Genomic DNA, 21,285 nt, shown 5'->3' on the forward strand with positions numbered 1-21,285 from the left:
TGTGTCAGAAAGAAAGGGAATGAGAAAATATTCATGTACCTGCTTACTTTAACAGAAAGACACAGAAGAAGGGTAATCACCTTCAGGGTTAGCGAACAAGAGCAGTGAACGGGACAGGGAAGGGAATAATGCTCCTCTAGGACCTTCTGTTTGTTTGTTTTGTTTTGTTTTTGTTTTTTGCGGTACACAGGCCTCTCACTGTCGCGGCCTCTCCCATTGCGGAACACCGGACACAAAGGCTTAGCAGCCATGGCTCACGGGCCCAGCCGCTCCGCGGCATGTGGGATCTTCCCAGACCGGGGCACGAACCCGTGTCCCCTGCATCGGCAGGCGGACTCTCAACCACTGCGCCACCAGGGAAGCCCTCCTCTAGTACTTTTAAATAGAGTTTTAACTTTTTTTTTCTTTCAGTCTCATTAAGACATAATTGACAGATAGCACTGTGTAGGTTTAAGGTGTACAGCATAACGACTTCACTTACTTAAACGGCAATATGATGACACAGTCTTGACTTTCAGAAGCATGTTAATAGTTTACATATTGAAAAAATGAAATCAACAAGGATGGGAAAAAATCTCCCACTGAGTGCCAACAGAAATTAATTATAGATTGTAATTAACGCAACACTGAAGTGGAGAGGGGAGGTAACTTTTGAAGTTGGTACTTCAAAAGAGGCTACTATTATACCCTCAGCACCAGGGGAAAAAAAACACCAACAAATCTTGAACTCTTTTTAGCAGGTTTGTTTTTCAGAGTGGTACAGGCATAGCAATTCTGAAACTCTTTTAAGTGTGCTGTAGGACTGAACACTAAGTAAATGGGCTGAAGTTGTTGGAATCAGGGAGATACAAATATGGAATAGGGGAGGGTGAGGAAGAACTCCGTGGGGTTGGATTATAACTGGAGTATTAAAATGAACTCATGATTCCCTGGCTCTTTCCACAGAGTCTAGAAACCATGCTGTTCAACAGAACTTTCTGTGATGATAGAAATGTTCTATGTGTGTTCTGTCCAACGTGCTAGCCACTAGCCACATGTGGCTACTGAGCTGGAAATGTGGCTACTGCAACTGAGGAACTGATTTTTTAAACTTTATTTAATGTTAAGTGTGATCTGCCACATGCAACTGTGTCTACTGTATTAGACAACTCAAGGCTAGAGGCCATGACACCACAGTTACACTTAGCACCCAGATCTTGGCTTCTAAATATTACTCCCCACTGAAAGGAATTAGGGTCCCCAGGAGAAACGGCCAACTCCATGGCTGAAGCAGGTAAGTTACAAGATGAACATCTGGTCTCCCAGACAATAAGAAAGTGCTCAAAACAGGGGTGGGGGGGGGAAGGCATGTAAGAAGGACACATAAGGGCTTCCCAGGTGGTGCAGTGGTTGAGAGTCCGCCTGCCGATGCAGGGGACACGGGTTCGTGCCCCGGTCCGGGAAGATCCCACGTGCCGCGGAGCAGCTGGGCCCGTGAGCCATGGCCGCTGAGCCTTTGCGTCCAGAGCCTGTGTTCCGCAATGGGAGAGGCCGCGACAGTGAGAGGCCCGCGTACCACAAAAAAAAAAAAAAAAAAAAGAAGGACATATGAGTCAGTTGAAGGGACTCTTATCTGCCACATCAGGGACAGCTCAACTCACCAAACAAAACAGGAATCCCTGAGTCCATACGGATGACAGACAGGGGGAAAGGAGAGCTCTTCCTCACCAGATCACACTTGAATACCAAGGTCGTAGAAAAAATTACTCACTGACATTTCCACAAGACGAATCCCACTCTACCCCTTGCCTCATACCTTGATCTACTTTATTTCTACGGCAGATAAGAGTACTTTTCAACTCCCAAATAAGACATTCATGTTCTTAACACTTAGGGAACAAAACAAAAAAATTTCTCAGGGTCACCCTTTCAGTAAGAAAATAAAGAGTTCAAATGACCCAGGAATCCTCAGTTTCCAAGTTCTGGAGAAATCACTAGGCAAACCTCTTCCCTCTCCCCCTCCTCCCCGAACCAAATCAAATGAAAGTTGGTCGTACTCTGTAGCTTCCTACCCTGGCTCAACCTCTCCATCTCTCTACTGGAAAATATCTCAGTATGATGGCTACAGTGAAATGCAGCCAAAGCATGCATCTCTGAGACCCTCTTCATAGGAATCTGTAACTCAGTACAGGAAGTTTCTTGGATATCTTAAATAAAAAGGAGGGGACACACTATCTTGCAAATAGGAAACATTTCATCAGATCAGACGATGCACTTAAGTACCCTAACCCATGAAGAAGTAACAGATGCAGCATCTTTTAAACGTGCCTGTGAAACTGGTCATTCAGCGCTTAGAAAACACACGTGGAAACATCAGTAACGTTACTGAGATGAGGAATTAACCTGCGGCGAACAAGTGACACTGCCCACCTTTCCTCTCTGAGTCCAGGGAGTTGGCCCAGGGGGCGCTGCCGTTTCTGGTTTTCTAAACCTGTGCATGATGACATCCATTGTGAGTTGCAAGTGAACTCTGCAGTTCTATTACTTACGCTTTAAATCACTTACAGTGTCATCACAGATCTGCGCATCGAGGTCACATTTGTAACCACCCAAGGAGTTACAAAATCATTCTCTAAATGCTTCGACGTTCTAATAGTACCAATAACGACGAAAGCTCTGCTTGTCATCTGCCAGGCACCGCACTAAGCACTCACCATCATCCTTTGAGGAAGGACCCACTATGACTCCCGTCGAAAGATAAGGAAGCTGGGATGTTAACCCCGACGCTACGACGTTCACACATTACATTCACTGTAACAGTGCTCTTATTCCCTATCACTACCAGTATCTGAATAATGGACTCATTAATAATAAAAGCAGTAACTGTCATCAACTGAGTATTGTACTGGGCCCAACTCCTCGCATATTTTCACTCTACTGCTCACAATAGGTCTATACATGAACTGTCAGCATTGCCATTTTACAGAGAAGGATATCGGGCCCAGATAAATTAAGTGATTGTCCAAGGCCACAAAGATGGTGAGTGGCAGAATTGGGATTTAAACTAAGGCAAGCTTGATCACAAAACCTACTATCTCAGAGCCACCTCCCCCTTTCTTCGTTTAAAAAAAAAAAAAGAGAAAAAAAAAAAAAGGACCAAATGTCTCTTATTTGGGTTTGGAGAGAGGAAGAGATTCCTAGTAACATAAGAATGAACTCCAAACAGTTGGACGCCCAGGGTCTAAATTATGAGCCTCTCCCTCTTTGCGAGAGGTCATTGTTTTGCAGAGCCTTGTTGCTGGATTCCTGATCGTAGCAAATTCCAGGGCTCCAGACTGCAGGCTCAGCCTCTGACTAACACTACAGTGATTTACTGAGGATAGAGAAATACCGCTGTCAGTATGTCTTATGACTACACACACAGGCCAGCGCGCTGGAATGCCGGCAATGCCGAGGGCTGCTGGCGCGTTCGGCCCCCTCGAACCGTGCTAGGTCCCCGCCTCCAGTGAGGAGCCTGGAATATGAGGTCCACGTTCCTGCCAGGAACGGCAGCATCCTCGGAAGGACTGGGGATGGCCGAGCATCCTGAGTAATCACTACACTACATTAAGTCACGTGTGCGGAGGAGAAAGGAGCAGCCCCTTTTACCCAGACAGACAGCGCGCTACTTCCAGCCGTCAGGGCGGCCTCCGCCCTCTGCCAAGACCCCAGACTACCCACCGGCCTCCCAACCGCCAGGCCAGCCTCCCCGCGCAGCTGCCTGGGGGGTCCCCGAGGCCGCCAGACCTCCGAAGAAGCATCCGCTCCCTCCGCGAGGCGTGCGTGTGAGAAACACAACGAGGGAGCCCAGATACAGCGCGCCGGTTTCCAAATACAAACGTGGTGACGCCGCATCGGGTCACAGAACTTTCGTCTCAGCAAAGGGGGACACTGAGGCGCAGGGAGTTGAAGCAACGCGCGCGGAGGCCGCAGGCGCGGGCGGGGACGGAGGGGCAGGGCCGCCGCCCAGGCACCGCTCCTCTGCGCGCGGGAGGAAGCTCCCTCAGCCGCGCGGGGCAGCCCCGCGCGCGTCCCCAGCACGAAAAGCGCCCTCCCCACCGTGGGACACACAGCTGCGGCTGCACACCTAGCTCTCAGGGTGCACAACTGGGGCTCCTGAGCCAGCATTTCACAGCGGTGGCCCGGCGCTCGCCCCTTCGGCCACTGCCCTGGCCCCTAAGGACACTCGGTGGGGACGGGCCCCCTGCGCAAGCAGCTGGCAGTGACCAGGCAAGAGAAGCCAAGGCTTCCAGACAACGTCCCCAAGCCGCTCTAGGGAAAGGTAGCTCCTCTGGGGAACACACTCGAATGGCTGCACACATGCGTCCGAAGGAGATGAGAGGTCACCTCTCCTGGAGCTATTAACACCGGTTTAGTGCCCGCTCCTGGCAGGGGAGTAGCGGGCATCTCTCCCCTTCCGAGTCAGCGGCACAGAGTGGCAAGAGAACCGTGGCCCAGGACCCGCTTCAGGGGGGGCACTTACAGGTGGGGGGCGAAGATGCGACTCATCTTGGAAGCATGGTCACTTTCACAGTCCAGCTCGTCGTCGCCGGGCTCCACGGTGAACTTCCTCTTGCTGGGACTGATGGGCGGGGGCCCCGTGCGGTGACTAGTGAGGGCCGAGGCCACGGGCAGGGTCTGCAGCCGGGGCTCCCCCCTGAGAGCAGCTTCACCTGAGCAGAGAGAGAGAGACATGTGTCACCAAGCAGGAGACACGCCCCCACCCCGGCCCCTCGCAAAACGACTCCCGGGGTAAAGTTTCTGGCAAGGGGATGGGCTGCCATTCTCAAAACGCGCCCGGGCCCCGGGGAGCTGCCAAGCGCGAGCCCTTCTACATAAACATGGTTTCCCAGCACAGTCGCTCTTTTCTGCCCCAGCGTTATTGAGATATCACTGACATGTATCATTGTGTCAGTTTAAGGTGAACAACGTGTTGATTTGATACACTTATACATTGCAAAACGTTACCACCAGAGCTAACACATCCATCACGTCACATACCTACCATTTCTTCAATAACTTTTTAGGGCTTTAAAATAAAAAGTTGCAATAAAGTAACTGGGGACAGAGGGCGTATCAACCATAAACCATCTCAAAAGTTAACTGAAGACAACAGAGGTCTTTTGATTTTCGGGTATTCAACGACATACCTGTAAGAGTATGATGACCTAACCGTGGGTTCATTAAACAACTAAACTCACTTTTCTTGCTTGTTACACTTTTATTATGTCTTTGGTATGTTATTTTTTTTAAGAATGAGGAAAATTTATGGGTTAATAGTTCACATGTTTGCCCCCCAACGTTAAAACAAACAAAAATACGTTGTTTAATGGGAAATACTTATTTTTTTCTTACGGTACACTAAAAATGGCATGTTAAAAATATGATTATTATCAGCACTAAGCTTCTGTGGATAATCTGTCACCAGCTTAATGCACATGTGCTGTTCTCAAAATATTTTCAAAGTCAGACACTCATGATCAGAGTTCACATTTTGATCTGATTCGACATCTTGCTGTCTTTCATTCCCGTTTTAGAAAGGCTTCATGCGAAGAGATAACTTTGTGCCTTGTTATGAATTAAAATAAGCATAACCTTTCATTACAAGAATGGTTATATACTTTCTAAATTATAAGCAAGAGTAATAGTTACTTTAAGAGAAAACATCAAGCTTTCTAAGTCATGGGGGGCTGAGTACCTAAAATTTTCACAAATAATAACCTGTTTGTTGTGCTTTTCATATTGGCCTCTAAGGCCTGACCAATTTTGTTTCCACTTGGTCACCATTTGAGAGTCACATTAGGATAAAGTCGACTTCATCTGAGGCCTGTGGTACCTAAGAAAGGAAATCTTTGTTTGCCACCACTAATTTTCGTATCGTCACAGAAATGCGTGGACAGTTTTAACAGCCGTTTGCTTCACACACATATGACAAATGCGATTTTGTTAGGGAAAGGAGGGAAAAATGCCTTCTTAATGTTTACCAGGAAAAATAAAAATTTTGCCAATTTAGTCAGCAAGATATAAACTAGCAAATATACAGTCACCCATAATACACCTCTAGTCAGTATTTCTTTTAAGGATTCTGGCCCCAAAGCAAACTGGAACTTTCCACTTTAAATGAAATACCTAAAACACAAGCCCTATGCTGGCCTGCTACACTCAGAAACTCAGCAGGATTTTGGTTGACCTCTACTTCGTATTAAGTCATTTTTGGTTTAAACAAACAAACAAACAAACAAACAGCAGTGCTAATATCTGTACCTTAATAAATTAGAAAATATCCTTTCGAAAGCTGCCCCTCCTTCTCATTCTCTCCTTCTCCACAGAGCATCAGTAACCCGGTTAACTTCTGGAGGAGCCCTGGTGATGCCCTGAGAAACCCAACCACTGCCAATCAAGCCTCATCCGCAAGGCACAGCGCCAGCGCACCCTCCACCCAGCGTCTCTCCATGTCCCTGGCAGCGTAAGTGGGATGAGGAGTACTCTGTGAGGACCCCCGGGCTTTGGGAGCCATTTCATCAGATGCCAGATGTGTGGCAATGCCAGTTGCCATGGAAAATCGCCACCATATCAACGAAGTCGAATCACCCCAAAAAAGGAACAGTCACTCATTACGCAGGAAATCACTGTCACATGAAGAGCAAAACTCTTGGGGTAATGAGAACATTCCTGCTTCACTCCGCAGTTTCCATCCTCGTGCAAGTTCTTGTGCTTGTTTGCATTTAAGTTCATCAAATGCAGGCACTGCTCATCTTAGGACTGAATTGCTGGTGTCTGGCAGAGAAAGTCCACAGGAATCCTTTGCAAACACTGGAGATCGGTAACCTGGCAGGTGAAGGACCCACGAAGGAACCACAGGTGGTCCTGGGGGGAGGGGGGGCTCCTCCAGAGATGACGGGGACATGCATGCCGTTAGTGCTGGGTTCCCTCGTGTGACAGATGGAGTCACCTACTCGGGGTCACATGTGAACAGGTTAACTATAGCAAGAACCATGCCCTCTGTCTATCAGGCTAACACCTCCTCCTAAACACCGTGCAAGCCCCACACACGGCTCAGCACAAAGAAACCAGGGGCAGGAGGAAAAGAGCCACAGTTAGAAGGGCAGGCAGGTCTGCTCAGTTACAAGCCTTCAGCCTTCATTCATCTCCGGGCCCCCCTGGAGAGGGCCCTGGCCCAACGCCAGGTATCGTAGAGCAGGATTTGCTGGTGTCAGTGTGTACGTAGCAAAACAAGGTTAAAATTATTTTAGTAAAACTCTATTTTAATTTGTTTTTGGCCGCACTGAGTCTTTGTTGCTGCACGTGGGCTTTCTCTAGTTGCGGCAAGCGGGGGCTACTCTTTGTTGCGGTGCGCGGGCTTCTCACTGCGGCGGTTTCTCTTGTCGCGGAGCACGGGCTCTAGGCACGCGGGCTTCAGTAGCTGTGGCTCGCGGGCTCTAGAGTGCAGGCTCAGTAGTTGTGGCGCACAGTCTTAGTTGCTCTGCGGCATGTGGGATCTTCCCGGACCAAGGATCGAACCTGTGTCCCCTGCACTGGCGGGCAGATTCTTATCCATTGTGCCAACATGGAAGCCCGAGGAGTACATTTGATCTGGGAGTCAAGGCACCTGTGGGATACCCTCCCTTTATTCAGAAACAGGCACATATGGGCACATACTTCCCCCCTCTGGGCCTCCATCCAACCAGGGGACAGACTAGCTAATATCTCATATTCCTTCAGACCCAATTCTATGGTCCACAATCCTGTAATCAATTAAGTAACCAACCAACCAACCAACATTTACTATGAAATTATTACTTGTGAAATACTGAACTAAGACATCAAAACCCAAAGTACGTACCTCAGATCTTATATGTAAAAAAAAAAAAAAAAAAGTGAATCCACGGTCAAATAAATTTGGAAACCACAAGATTAAATAATTTTCCCAGGAGTTCCTTCTTGTCTTCTAATGCACGTGCCAGTTTCTCCAGCAGCGCTGCCTTCAATCACGCCACCCCCAATTCATCCTACACCTTCTGTAGACACAGCCTTCCAAGGCTCCGTTGTGAGAACATCACCCCATCCTTATCCAAAGAGCCAGGAGCTTGCCAGTCACTGATAAAACACTATCCACACTGCTTCAGCACTCAAAGTCAACACCTGGTCCCAGCTATGCTTCTCATCTGTGTTCCTAGTATTCCTCTTACTAAGCTCTGAAAATTTCAGCCCTAAAGTTTAAACTAGACTAGTCACCATTCCACAGAGAACTAAAGATCTTTACTCAGGTTCCTCCCCTAATCTTCTTGTGTTGAATCCTACACATCCTGCAAAGGCCACTTTTAAAATGCTACCTCCATCAGGTTGCCTTCCTTGATTCCTCAATCTGAAAGTCATCTCTTTTCCTGAATACCCACAGAAATTTATCACTATGGCCCTTCCCTTCCCATTCTGTTCTGTGCCCCTTGAAGCAAGGGACATTTTATTCATTTTCTATCCTTAGAACACAGAGCACAATATATTCCATGCAGCAGATGGTTAGTATACACTGACAATGAGTAAATGAGGCAACGGTTATAGAGTTTTGAGGTATGTTAAAGATCAAAGATAACGTAGAATAAGGAATTTTTAAAGATCTATTTAAGGATATATTTATATAAAGAACGCTTACAACTCAACAAGAGAAAGATAACCCGATTTAAAAATAGGAAAGTATCTCACAAGAACTTTCTCCAAAGAAGAGAATCGCCAAGAAGCACAAGGGAAGATCTTCAACATCGCTAGACGTCAGGGAAACACAAAACAGAACCACAATGAGACACCACCTCGCAGCCACTAGGAGGGCTAGGATGAAAAGACAGAGGACAAGTGTTGATGAGGATGTGAAGAGGTTAGAAGCCTCGTGTCTTCCTGGAGCAAAGGTGAAATGTGCAGGTGCTGGGGAAAACCACTTGGGGCAGTTCCTCAAATGGTTAAACACAGACCCAGCAACTACTCTCCCAGGTATATATCCAAAAGAAATGAAAACATATACTCACACAAAACTTATACATGAAGGTTCACAGCAGCATTATTCATTATAGCCCAAAACCCGAATATCCATCAACAACGAACAGATATAAAAAATGTGGTGTAGCCATACGATGGAATGTTATTCAGCTACAAGAAGGAATGAAGTACTGGTTCACGCTACGATATGGATGAACCTAGAATACGGTACGCTGAGTGAAAGAAGCCAACACAAAAGCCCACATGCCATCAGGTTCCATTCTGTGGAATGTCCAGGAAAGGCAAACGCATAGAGACAGAAAGTAGATTAGTGGCTGCTGGGGGCTGGGGGAAGTGAGGGGTGGGACACGGCTGCTACTGAGGGCAGGGTTTCTCTTGCGGGTGATAAGAAAATGTTCTAAAATGTATTGTGGTGAAGGTTCCATAGCTCTGTGAATACACTAAAATCCACTGAATTGTATACTTTAAATGGGTGAATTGTATGGTAACGTGAATTATATTTCAATAAAGCTGTATTTATAAGTAGATGAAAGAAGATCCCAGTATTACGAGATCCTTTTCTCTCTCAGGCTTTTCCACAATTAACTGTTAATAAGAACAAGCATCCATTAATTTTCCCTGAAATAAAAATAAACCTTTTGTTATTACAGCGATATCTCTCCGTCAGTCAGATAATTTTCTAAATATTTATCAAGTTAAAACAAATCAAAGCAGAAGTGCTTGAGGTTATGTAGACACTTGGATTCATCAGAGTCCTATTAAGCTCCAGCTCAGCTTTTAATCAGATTGTGTTTGAGTGTCTATTACATGCCGAAGGCTGTGCAAAGCGCTGTCAGAAAAACAAATGATGAAACTTATACAGACCCTGACCACAAGCAGGGAAGGAAAAAAAATACACACCAAAAGGAACTTATCTTGGTGTATAAAAGACTTCTTTCTTTTGTGTTCATGTGTATTCTAAATCTCACAATGGTTTGGTAATTGAAAAGGGAGAAATGATCTTTCTTTGTCAAGAACAAACAAGAGGAGGGAGTTTGAGCTGAGGAACCCAGTATTTTAAGTTTCTCGAGTTGGCTTAGCTACAACTGTCAATTTAACTTTTTTTTTTTAAGTTACAATTATAACTAAAGAAGCTCAACTTTTAAAATGTATCTGGCCTTTTTAACAGAAGATAATCTTATCCAGGTATGTGATGCTGGAGAACAATGCCTAATGGATACAAAAAATTTACTTAATTGCTGTTTTTAGTCATGGTAGCAGTTCTAGTATATGGATCAAAAATATTCCTTAAAGGGCTTCCCTGGTGGCGCAGTGGTTGAGAGTCTGCCTGCCAATGCAGGGGACATGGGTTCCTGCCCCGGTCCGAGAAGATCCCACATGCCGCGCAGCGGCTGGGCCCGTGAGCCATGGCCGCTGAGCCTGCGCGTCTGGAGCCTGTGCTCCACAACGGGAGAGGCCACAACAGTGAGAAGCCCGCGTACCGCAAAAAATATATATATATATATATATATATATATATATATATATATATATTCCTTAAATGTTTCTCCCGATTTTGAAGATGAGCAAGGATTTGGGCCCAAGATTTCACAAGAATCAGCATATATTAATTTCAATTTAAAAAAGTTTAACAGAGAGAAAGAAAAAAGAAAACCACTTAGCTTTATGATGTGCTATAGAATGATTCTGCTGAAATAGCAGAAGGAAAATCTTGCTGTCAAAGTCAGAAATGGAGTGGGAGAAGAGAGACCAAGGCAGAGGGATGAGACCCACAGGAATCTGCAGCCTAGTTTCAGAATCCCATTCTTGCCATATTTAAGGGCTTCTAAGACCCCTTATTTCCTACATTATAATACAGCTAAAACTGAAGTCTGTCTATCATCAAGTGGCATATTTTGATAGGACTGTTTTTCTTTGGCGGACATGACACAGTGATTCATCTTAGACTGGACCCAATACAGAACCTGACTGGAGGGCCTTCAAAACAGCACATGTCTCTTCAGCCCTGATTTCTTCATTTGTAAAATTCAGTGGTTCCATTAGCTCATCTTGAAGTCCTACCTTTAGCTCTCAAATCTACATTGTCCATAAGGTACATCTTCCAAAGGTGGTTGATAGAGAAATAGTCAACTTTTACAGGACACCCTTGACATGGTGGGAGCAAAAGCTGGTTCAACTAAGAACTCCTGACTCAAAGCTCACCTCATAGTTGAAGGAGATTTAGTTAAAAACCAAGCACCCTTCTCAGTCCCAGTGTCCCGGCTTCATTTACTTATTCCAGTGCTACGAGAAAGTTGTCCTTAGTCAACTGAAGCCTGAGATAAACGCAATGTGGTCCACAAAGCGCAGACTTGACTTTTACTGAGCTGAATGGCAGAGACTAAGACCTTCACCATGGAGCGGAGACAACTGATCCGGTTTCAGAGGGACGGACGGGTCCCGGGACAAAGCAGGGGCGGTGTCAGAACTGGGCTCAACCCCCGTCACAACGCCTCCATCAGCTCTGTGGGCCAAAGGCCAGACGGGGATTTGTGGCTGCACTTAAGGTGGGCATGACTCGGGGGAAATGAATCAAAATAAGGGCACTTATTGTCGTTTTATGGAGGTTAGACAGCACAAGGCTGAAATGACAATGTCTGTGTTTATGGGAAAGGGGAAGGGACAGCTATACTAAGGGGTCTCTTGCTATAACTTCTAAGGATTTTTCACAAAAATCTCCATGCCTTGCCCAACGGAGAGCTTTCTGCCACAATTTAAATCTCTGCTGTGTCCAAGATTTTACGTTCTACTCTCCTCCTCACCCCTTTTATTGTTTCTAAACGTAAACCAAAGAAGTAAAACTACGGCTCAGTCCCCCAAGCCAGCTGCCCAGCAGTGGGATCGGTCTCCTGTGTGACCACAGCCCACGGCGACAGACTGACATCACCCTGCTGGCAGGGGAGCACCTGATAAAACAAACGCACTCTACATTTCACAACCCATCTCCCATCTCCCAAGCCCCGGCAGCCGGGGCCTATTCATTTTCTTTCAAAGAATACTTCTTTGTCTCACGGACCAGCAGCTGGGGAGAAGACAGAGAAGTCAGCCTCTTTCAAACAGTCCAACTTGTGGCTATTCTTGACTTTTTTCTTTTCTCTAAAAAGGAAGGCTGTTAGGCAATACGATGAAACCCAGGAGAGCCAGCAGAGATAAAAGATGTGACGTAGCGTCTGCAAGCGGCGCAAGGATTTCATGGCTCAGTGACGGAGCCCCCGCCCACCTCCGCTCGGGGTGCCCCACCAAGTGCCCTCCCCACTGTCACCCTAGACTCACGGCTCTAAACCCGCAGCCCGATCGTACATCTGGAGGCCAAACCTCAGCTAAAGGTCACTCTTGTCCAGTCAGCCAGGGTCAGGGGGCTCAGGGGAGGCTAGGCCAGACCCTCGAACTGAGCTTGGTTTCAGCAGCTCTCACCTTTTCTTTAGCGCAACAATGAGATTGTTAAGAGAGAAAAAAAACAAAAACAACCACAACCTGTATGACTGACTGCTACTAATATAATTAAGGATAACAACACCACAGTAAAACTTGCGGAGTTAAAACGCACACTGTTTTAATAAGAATTTCAAGTACTCCAGATAATCTTGTAGACATTACACTTTGTCAGAGCTTTCTTCTATCTTATATCAGCATATTTTATTTTAAAAGCATTTAAAAATCCGAGCTGGTATTCTGGGTTTCCCTGACTATAGTCCTGTAAGGGAAGAGAGGAAGAATAACTCCCATCCTACAGCCAAGGAGAGTCGTGTTTCAAGAATGGGTGAAGGGACTTCCCTGGTGGTCCAGGGGGTAAGAATCCATCTTGCAATGCAGAGGATGCCAATTTGACCCCTGGTCGGGGAACTAAGATCCCACGTGCCGTGGGGCAACTAAGACCCGGCGTGCCACAACTAAGACCCGACACAGCAAAATAAATAAATATTAAAAAAAATAATAACAATGGGTGAATAGCTCAAGTCACAAGACTGATTGATAGAAGGGCTGGAAGGAGACACCTGGCATTTTGCTTTCCTAGCTTTCATATCCTTCTAGCTGTGCAGGATGTTTACAGGTTAAGGAAAAGGAGTGGGAAGAAGACACTTGAAGGGAGGAAGTAGGAAAGAGAGTGGAAGGGAAGGGAGAGGAAGAGGAGGCATGCAGGGTGAGGGTGGGAAGGGGGACTCATGTGCTGAACTGTGCCCCCCAAATTCATATGTTGCAATCCTAACCCCAGTACTCAGAATGTGACTGTATGTAGAGATAGGGTCCTATGGGTGGGCCCCAATCCAATAGGACCAGTGTCCTTATAAGAGGAGATTAGGACACAGACAAGTACACACACAGAGGAAAGACCATGGAAACATGAAGATGGACATCTACGAGCCAAGAGGAGGCGCCTCAGGAGAAACCAACCCTGCCGACACCTTGATCTTTCGAAGTCCAGCCTCCAAAACTGTGAGAATAGATGCCTGCTGTGTAAGCCCCCAGTCTGGGGTACTATGATCCCACAGCCCCAGCTAACTAACATAGGAGGGAAGAAAGGGAGGAAGCAGGGAAGGCAGGGACAGGGCTGAAACCTGGGTCTGACACAAAGGATAAAGCTCTTCACTTTGGGACCTAACAGCTTCCACCGCTTGGTCTATCCTGACTGACCTGATCTACTGGGACTGGTCGAGATGGAAGCAATTTTTTTTTTTTAAGTTTTTTTTATTGTGGTAAAAGTCACATAATATAAAACATACTATTTGAACCTTATTTAACTGTAGAGTTTAGCGGCACTAAGTGCATTCACATTGTTGTACAGCTCTCACCGTCATCCATCTCCCGAATTTTTCACCTTCCTAAACTGAAACTCTGTCCCCGTTAAACACTAACTCCCCACTCCCCCGCCCCCAACCCCCGGCCCCAGGCATCTGCCAATGTGCTTTCCAACTCTATGAATTTGACTATTCTAGGTACCTCATATAAGTGGAGAAATGGAAGCAATTTAACGCCTGGAGGCCACTTCCAGATTAGAACGTGCCCAGGAGGGGACGAGACCCGTGGGCTGGCACAGAGGGCAAGGGGAGCCCTGGCTCCATACCAGGAGAAGTGCAGAGAGACTCAGGCTGTGTCTCAGCAAGAACAAACGCACAGGAGAGACCAGGGCTCTCTCTGGAAAGCACAGGTGAAGGGGAGGGTCGAGGAGACCAGGCGGGGGTCTCACCCAGGCTGCTCCCAGACAGTGCCGAAGCTCCCGGTGCGCCAGGGGTGGACAGTGTAGACAGTTCCTAATGGTTTTAAACACCTGGAATTCTCCAGGGGCAAGAGGAGAAAGGGTAAAAAGACAATCCCAAAGAAATGGTAAGATGTCTATAATTCCCAATATACATTCTAAATACACAATAAGATGTTTTAATAAGGTGAAGAGAAAGGTTAATCTGGTATCAAAAAGCACTAACTGAAAATACTTTAAAGTAAATTAAAAATTGTTATATTCGCATCCATATGTTGCTATTCATTGAATTAGCAAGTTCTGCATCATTTAAAATAACTGTGTTGTGCTCAGGGTTTAAAAAAAAAAATCCGTGCAATCTCATTTCCCTTACTGAGTTCACTTTATACCTGAACTGTACCTTCACAGATTATGTAATACTAACCTGGGTGAAATGATCACAAAGTAAGAGAACTCAGATTAATCTTACTATCTATATCATCTATACATATATACCACATATATATCATCTCGGCTTAAAGAAAATTTCAGGTACCACAACACTGAGAAAATCAGGCTGAAGAGCCGCAGATCTCAGCGCTAGGTTGGGTTTTGGCTTCATAAATCATAACTGGGATTTAATAGGACTGAACACCCGTTCGCATCCTTGGTTTCCTGAGCCAGACCTAGTAACCACACCGGCGTCTGTTCTTGGTCCTCAAACCCCAGACTGTGGCTCTGACGGGAGCTGCAGAGGGTTCAGAGTAAATCAGAGAAGCTGAGTCTGAAAGTACAAGCCCTGCTTCTACTGTATGGTGTCTGCCTGGATATTAGAACATCAGTACAGTGAGTCACACGCCCTCACATATCCCTGTCTGAGGCCCCAGCACTGACACATGACCCGTGAACCCCAAGGAGATAAGAGCAGTTCAAGTACCTTGGATGCCAAGTGCACAGAACCCTCCTTAATGGAAAAGACTCTCTAAGCCCGCCAGAAATTCTTCACTATGTTTACTAGCAAATCTACTTTTGTAACATGTTTCTGTTAATAAAAAAAGAGGAGAATTATGAAAGCAAAGTGTCTGCAGGTGGTATTGGAATCAGGCGCTCTGCTGGGGACTCGACTTTCTTTCGAGTAGAGCTTACAGAAGGAATCGCTGAACGACGTGAAGCAAGAAAGAGGCTGTCCTAACCTTTTCAACAGGAGAGCCACCTGGGGAAGGTACCACCTCTTCAATGTATTATATAAGTGGGTAAAAATACCCTAAGCAACTCCCTCTTCCAGCCCTTTGGCATGCAACAGGTTAAACATCTAAGGTAACAGGCTAGTATCGGCACTGTCAAAACATTCTTAAATTTAAGGGAATTCTAGAGGGTATGACCGGGGCCAGAGGCCCTGGGAGTGTTGAACCTAAGAATCAGTCACTGACCACTGAAGGAGGAAAAAGAGAGAGAGTTTCGGGAGTGGAAGGAGACACTGGAAAACGAAACGTTCCTTCCTCTGACGTCCCATCACACTGACCCTCTAGAATGGACTTCTCACACCCTGGCTACTCTCGAGCTTGTCTGGGTCCCATCCTCTTTGTCCCACCTGCGTGTGGTCAGAGTGCGGCCCCGTGACTCGCTTCTGTGTCCCCGACCACGCTGGCCCAGTGCAGAGAGACGTGGTGGGCTTTGGGATCAAAGGTGTGATCTTGGCAAAGTCTCTTCATCTCTCTCGAGCCTCTATTTCTTCATCTACCTTGAGAGCTTCTTTTGTGAGAACCAGCGAAAACGCACAGGAAGTTCCCAGCCCTGCACGGGCCATCTGTTACTATACCATCTGTTCAATTCCATCCTTTGATACGACTCCAACCCAGAGGATGAAATGATGGGGGCAAAGGAACTACTCCAGGGTCGCTCCCACTGTTCACGAGAGGTTAGCACATGCACAGTTTCCACCAACTAGTCGAAAATCAGACACAGCGCCAGGAGCACAGGTCAGAGACCTTCCAAACCTGCTTCACCAGGAGCCAGTGGGGGATCTTGGGGCAGCTACCTGACTGCCTGTGACTGCTTCCACGTGTGTGAAAAGGACCACGTGAACCCACACGGAGGCCCAGATCTATCTTAAGGGTTAAACAGGACACTTGGCACAGTGCCAGGTGCTCTAGCGCCCCTCCCCCCCCACAGCCTCCCCTCCTTTGCTTGTTTCCAGACGCCTCTCCCCCCACTAGAATTCCTCCTGACCAATTGAGTCATCTCCACTTTCAACATGCAATCTCAAGGCGGCCAGCCGCCCAAGAGCACCTCTTCTGATACCACCGGCTGGAGTCTGCCCGGCTCCAGCTCCCAAACTACAGATTTCTGAGCCGTACCATCGTGTTTGCTGCTGTCTCTCACGAGACAGACAGGCAGTCTTGTTCTCTGCAATAAATTCTAGTCCAGACCTGGAGGAAAAAGATGAGGCTCCCAGGAACCAACTCAGAATTCATACATAAACTGGCATATGAGCTCCTGAAGGCCACAGATGGGCCGACCTACCCCAAACACGGAATCTCACATCAGCTCCAAACCCCTTCCAGCGTGGAGGCCGGCAGGTCGCTGGGACATGACGAACATCCTGAGTCCGACATCTCAGAAGGCCATTCCGCCAACCCACAGAGAGGCAGCAACCCACTGGATTACTTACTGCTGCTCAATGAGCTGGTTTCAGAAGCCAGAGTGATTTTTCCAAGGATTAAAATAGGACACAAAGTTCAAAGACTCCACAACACTGAGAGTGAAAGCAGCTCTGGGCACTCAGGCACACAGGTGATCCAAGGGCCTAATCACCGTGAAGACTGGTAAAACGAGCCAGTTAAAGCAGGGTTCTGCCAGCCTGATCACTCAAACAGCCGAGTGCCCAAGTACATAAGTTTATTTTTTCCAATTCTTAAAATAATTTTAAAGCTACCGAAAAGTTTACTAAGTGAGCATCCCATTCCCTTCCCCTTGATTCATCTCGTCTGTCTACACACATGCACCTTTTAAACTATAACTGCTATAATTTTTAAGGTACCTTGCAGGCATCATATCGTACCCCAAATACTTCAAGTGTCTTCTACTAGTGAAGGCACTCTCCTTCACAGACACGGAACCATCATCACACCCAAGCAAGTTCAAGTTCATATATCATCATTATCTAATACCCAATCCAGGTTCAAATTTCCTCAACTGAACTATCCCTTCTGGGGGGAGGTAGTGGAGAGAATCCAGGATCCAATCACACACTGGTCGATGGACTTGTTGCATCTCTTTATTTTCTTTCTTTTTCATTTGTGGAATTTTTAAAAAAACATCTTTATTGGAGTATAACTGCTTTACAACGGTGTGTTACTTTCTCCTGCATAACAAAGTGGATCAGCTATATGTATACATATATCCCCATGTCCCTCCCCCTTACGTCTCCCTCCACCCTCCCTATCCAAACCCTCTAGGTGGTCACAAAGCACGGAGCTGGCCTCCCTGTGCTATGCGGCTGCCTCCCACTAGCTATCTATTTTACATTTGGTACTGTATATATGTCCACGCCACTCTCTCACTTCGTCCCAGCTTACCCTTCCCCCTCCCCGTGTCCTTAAGTCCATTCTCTACGTCTGCGTCTTTATTCCTGTCCTGTCCCTAGGTTCATCAGAACCTTTTTTTTTTTTTCAGATTCCACATATATGTGTCAGCATACGGTATTTCTTTTTCTCTTTCTGACTTACTTCACTCTGTATGACAGACTCCAGGTCCATCCACCTCACTACAAATAACTCAGTTTCGTTCCTCTTTATGGCTGAGTAATATTCCATTGTGTATATGTGCCATATCCACTCATCTGTTGATGGACACTTAGGTTGCCTCCATGTCCTGATTACTGTAAATAGTGCTGCAATGAACACTGTGGTACATGTCTCTTTTGTTTTCCTTTTTTTTTTTTTTTGCAGTACGCGGGCCTCTCACTGTTGTGGCCTCTCCCATTGCAGAGCACAGGCTCGGGACGTGCAGGCTCAGCAGCCATGTCTCATGGGCCCAACCGCTCCGTGGCATGTGGGATCTTCCCGGACCGGGGCACAAGCCCGTGTCCCCTGCATCGGCAGGCGGACTCTCAACCACTACGCCACCAGGGAAGCCCGCTACATCTCTTTTTTTTTTTTTTTTTTGCGGTACGCGGGCCTCTCACTGTTGTGGCCTCTCCTGTTGCGGAGCACAGGCTCCAGACGCACAGGCTCAGCGGCCATGGCTCACGGGCCCAGCCACTCCGCAGCACGTGGGATCCTCCCGGACTGGGGCACGAACCCGTGTCCCCTGCATCGGCAGGTGGACTCTCAACCACTGCGCCACCAGGGAAGCCCGGTACATGTCTCTTTTTGAAGTATGATTTTCTCAGGGTTTTTGCCCAGTAGTGGGATTGCTGGGTCATATGGTAGTTCTATTTTTAGTTTTTTACGGAACCTCCATACTGTTCTCCAGAGTGACTGAATCAATTCACATTCCCACCAACAGTGCAAGAGGGTTCCCATTTCTCCACACCCTCTCCAGCATTTATTGTTTGTAGATTTTTTGATGATGGCCATTCTGACTGGTGTAAGGTGATAACCTCATTGTACTTTTGATTTGCATTTCTCTAATAATTAGTGATGTTGAGCAGCTTTGCATGTGCTTCTTAGCCATCTGTGCGTCTTCTTTGGAGAAATGTCTATTTAGGTCTTCTGCCCATTTTTGGATTGGGTTGTTTGTTTTTTTCATATTGAGCTGAATGAGTTGCTTATATATTCTGGACATTAATCCTTTGTCACGTTGCTTCGTTTGCAAATATTTTCTCCCATTCTGAGGGTTGTCTTTTCATCTTGTTTATAGTTGCCTTTGCTAGGCAAATCTTTTAAGTTTCATTAGGTCCCATTTGTTTATTTTTGTTTTTATTTCCATTTCTCTAGGAGGTGGGTCAAAAAGGATCTTGCTGTGATTTATGTCATAGAGTGTTCTGCCTATGTTTTCCTCTAAGAGTTTTATAGTGTCTGGCCTTACATTTAGGTCTTTAATCCATTTTGAGTTTATTTTTGTGTATGGTGTTAGGGAGTGTTCCAATTTCATTCCTTTACATGTAGTTGTCCAGTTTTCCCAGCACCACTTATTGAAGAGGCTGTCTTTTCTCCACTGTATATTCTATATTCTTGCCTCCTTTAACAAAGATAAGGTGATCATATGTGCGTGGGTTTATCTCTGGGTTTTCTATCCTGTTCCATTGATCTATATTCCTGTTTTTGTGCCAGTACCATACTGTCTTGATTACTGTAGCTTTGTAGTATAGTCTGAAGTCAGGGAGCCTGATTCCTCCAGCTCGTTCTTCTTTCTCAAGATTGCTTTGGCTATTCAGGGTCTTTTGTGTTTCCATACAAACTGAATTTTTTTGTTCTAGTTCTGTGAAAAATGCCAGTGGTAGTCTGATAGGGATTACATTGAATCTGTAGATTGCTTTGGGCAGTACAGTCATTTTCACAATGCTGATTCTTCCAATCCAAGAACATGGTATATCCCCCACCTGTTTGTATCGTCTTTAATTTCTTTCATCAGTGTCTTTTTTTTTTTTTAACACCTTTACTGGGGTATAATTGCTTTACAATGTTGTGTTAGTTTCTGCTGCATAACAAAGTGAATCAGCTATATGTATACATATACCACCATATCCCCTCCCTCTTGCACCTCCCTCCCACCCTCCGTATCCCACCCCTCTAGGTGGTCACAAAGCATGCTACTGTATGATTGAGCAATCCCCCTACTGGGCATATACCCTGAGAAGGCCATAATTCAGAAAGAGACGTGTACCACAATGTTCACTGCAGCTCTATTTACAATAGCCAAGACATGGAAGCAACCTAAGTGTCCATCGACAGATGAATGGATAAAGAAGATGTGGCAGATATATACAATGGAATATTACTCAGCCATAAAAAGAAACAAAACTGAGTTATTTGTAGTGAGGTGGATGGACCCACAGTCTGTCATACAGAGTGAAGTAAGTCAGAAAGAGAAAAACAAACAGCATATGCTAACACACATATATATGGAATTTATAAAAATGGTTCTGATGAAACTAGGGGCAGGACAGGAATAAAGACGCAGACGTAGAGAATGGACTTAAGGACACGGGGAGGGGGAAGGGTAAGCTGGGACAAAGTGAGAGAGTAGCACTGACACTACCAAATTCAAAACAGATAGCTAGTGGGAAGCAGCTGCATAGCTGCATCTCTTTGATTTCCTAAAGGAACTTTTTCCATCTTTCTTCCTCTTCCGTGACATTGGTGTATTTAAATAATCCAGACTAATTAACTGCCGTACAATTTTTGGTGATCTGATCATTTCCTCATGATTCGATCTGAGGTGAACATTTTCGGCAAGAATACGAGAGGTGGTGTGCACAGCACGTGGCATCACATCAAAGGCACCTGATGCCACTGTGTCCCAATGCAGGTGCCACTAAACTTGAGTACTTGGTTACAGTGATGCCCACAGAATTTCACTATCCTAAAAAAGTAATCTTTCCCTTTCATAGTAATATGGGGGTGAGCATCTTGTCACTCCCTCTCAATCTCTTGCTCATTTATTAAGCACTTTTTATTTGTTCTGCAAGAGACCAGAGTTAAGCTGGATAAAACATGGCGCCCCCCCTCCCACCGATTACAAATCGGCACAGGTCTGACATGGGACACGCAGCATTTTTACATAAAAGACAGTGAAAGAAAAATATAAGAAAACACCTGACACGATCAGGGACTGGCTTATGCACTTCCTGAAATACACCAGGCATTCGATAAACACAATGCTGTGTTAGCAGCTTGTACAGTTCGGGCAAATAAAAGCTATTGGCACTAACTTCACCCTCGCAATCATCCCTCTCATATCACCACATACCTTGGCAGAAAGTCCTTCAACATGGTCACCCAGCCTTCCACCATGAGAGTTTAAAGACCTTGATGGATTCGATCGCTGAAATAAAGTCTAAGAGTTCTCAACCTGGTGGTGGAGACCTCCACAGCCCAACCCTCTAGCCTCACCCCTCTCTT

General features: G+C 46.1%; 1 protein-coding gene across 6 annotated transcripts in view; it reads right to left on the reverse strand.

Moving 5' to 3' along the window:
• The window catches only part of VGLL4 (vestigial like family member 4), a 151,532-nt gene that overhangs the window by 32,057 nt on the left and 98,190 nt on the right, over positions 1 to 21,285 (reverse strand). For all 6 annotated transcript variants that reach the window (XM_060023064.1, XM_060023067.1, XM_060023065.1 and 3 more), the window contains one exon: positions 4,502 to 4,691. In XM_060023064.1, coding sequence (XP_059879047.1) covers positions 4,502 to 4,691 — 190 coding nt within the window. The remainder of the gene's footprint in view (positions 1 to 4,501; positions 4,692 to 21,285) is intronic.

The sequence above is a fragment of the Delphinus delphis genome, chromosome 10, assembly GCF_949987515.2.
Source record: "Delphinus delphis chromosome 10, mDelDel1.2, whole genome shotgun sequence".
Taxonomy (NCBI): Eukaryota; Metazoa; Chordata; class Mammalia; order Artiodactyla; family Delphinidae; genus Delphinus; species Delphinus delphis.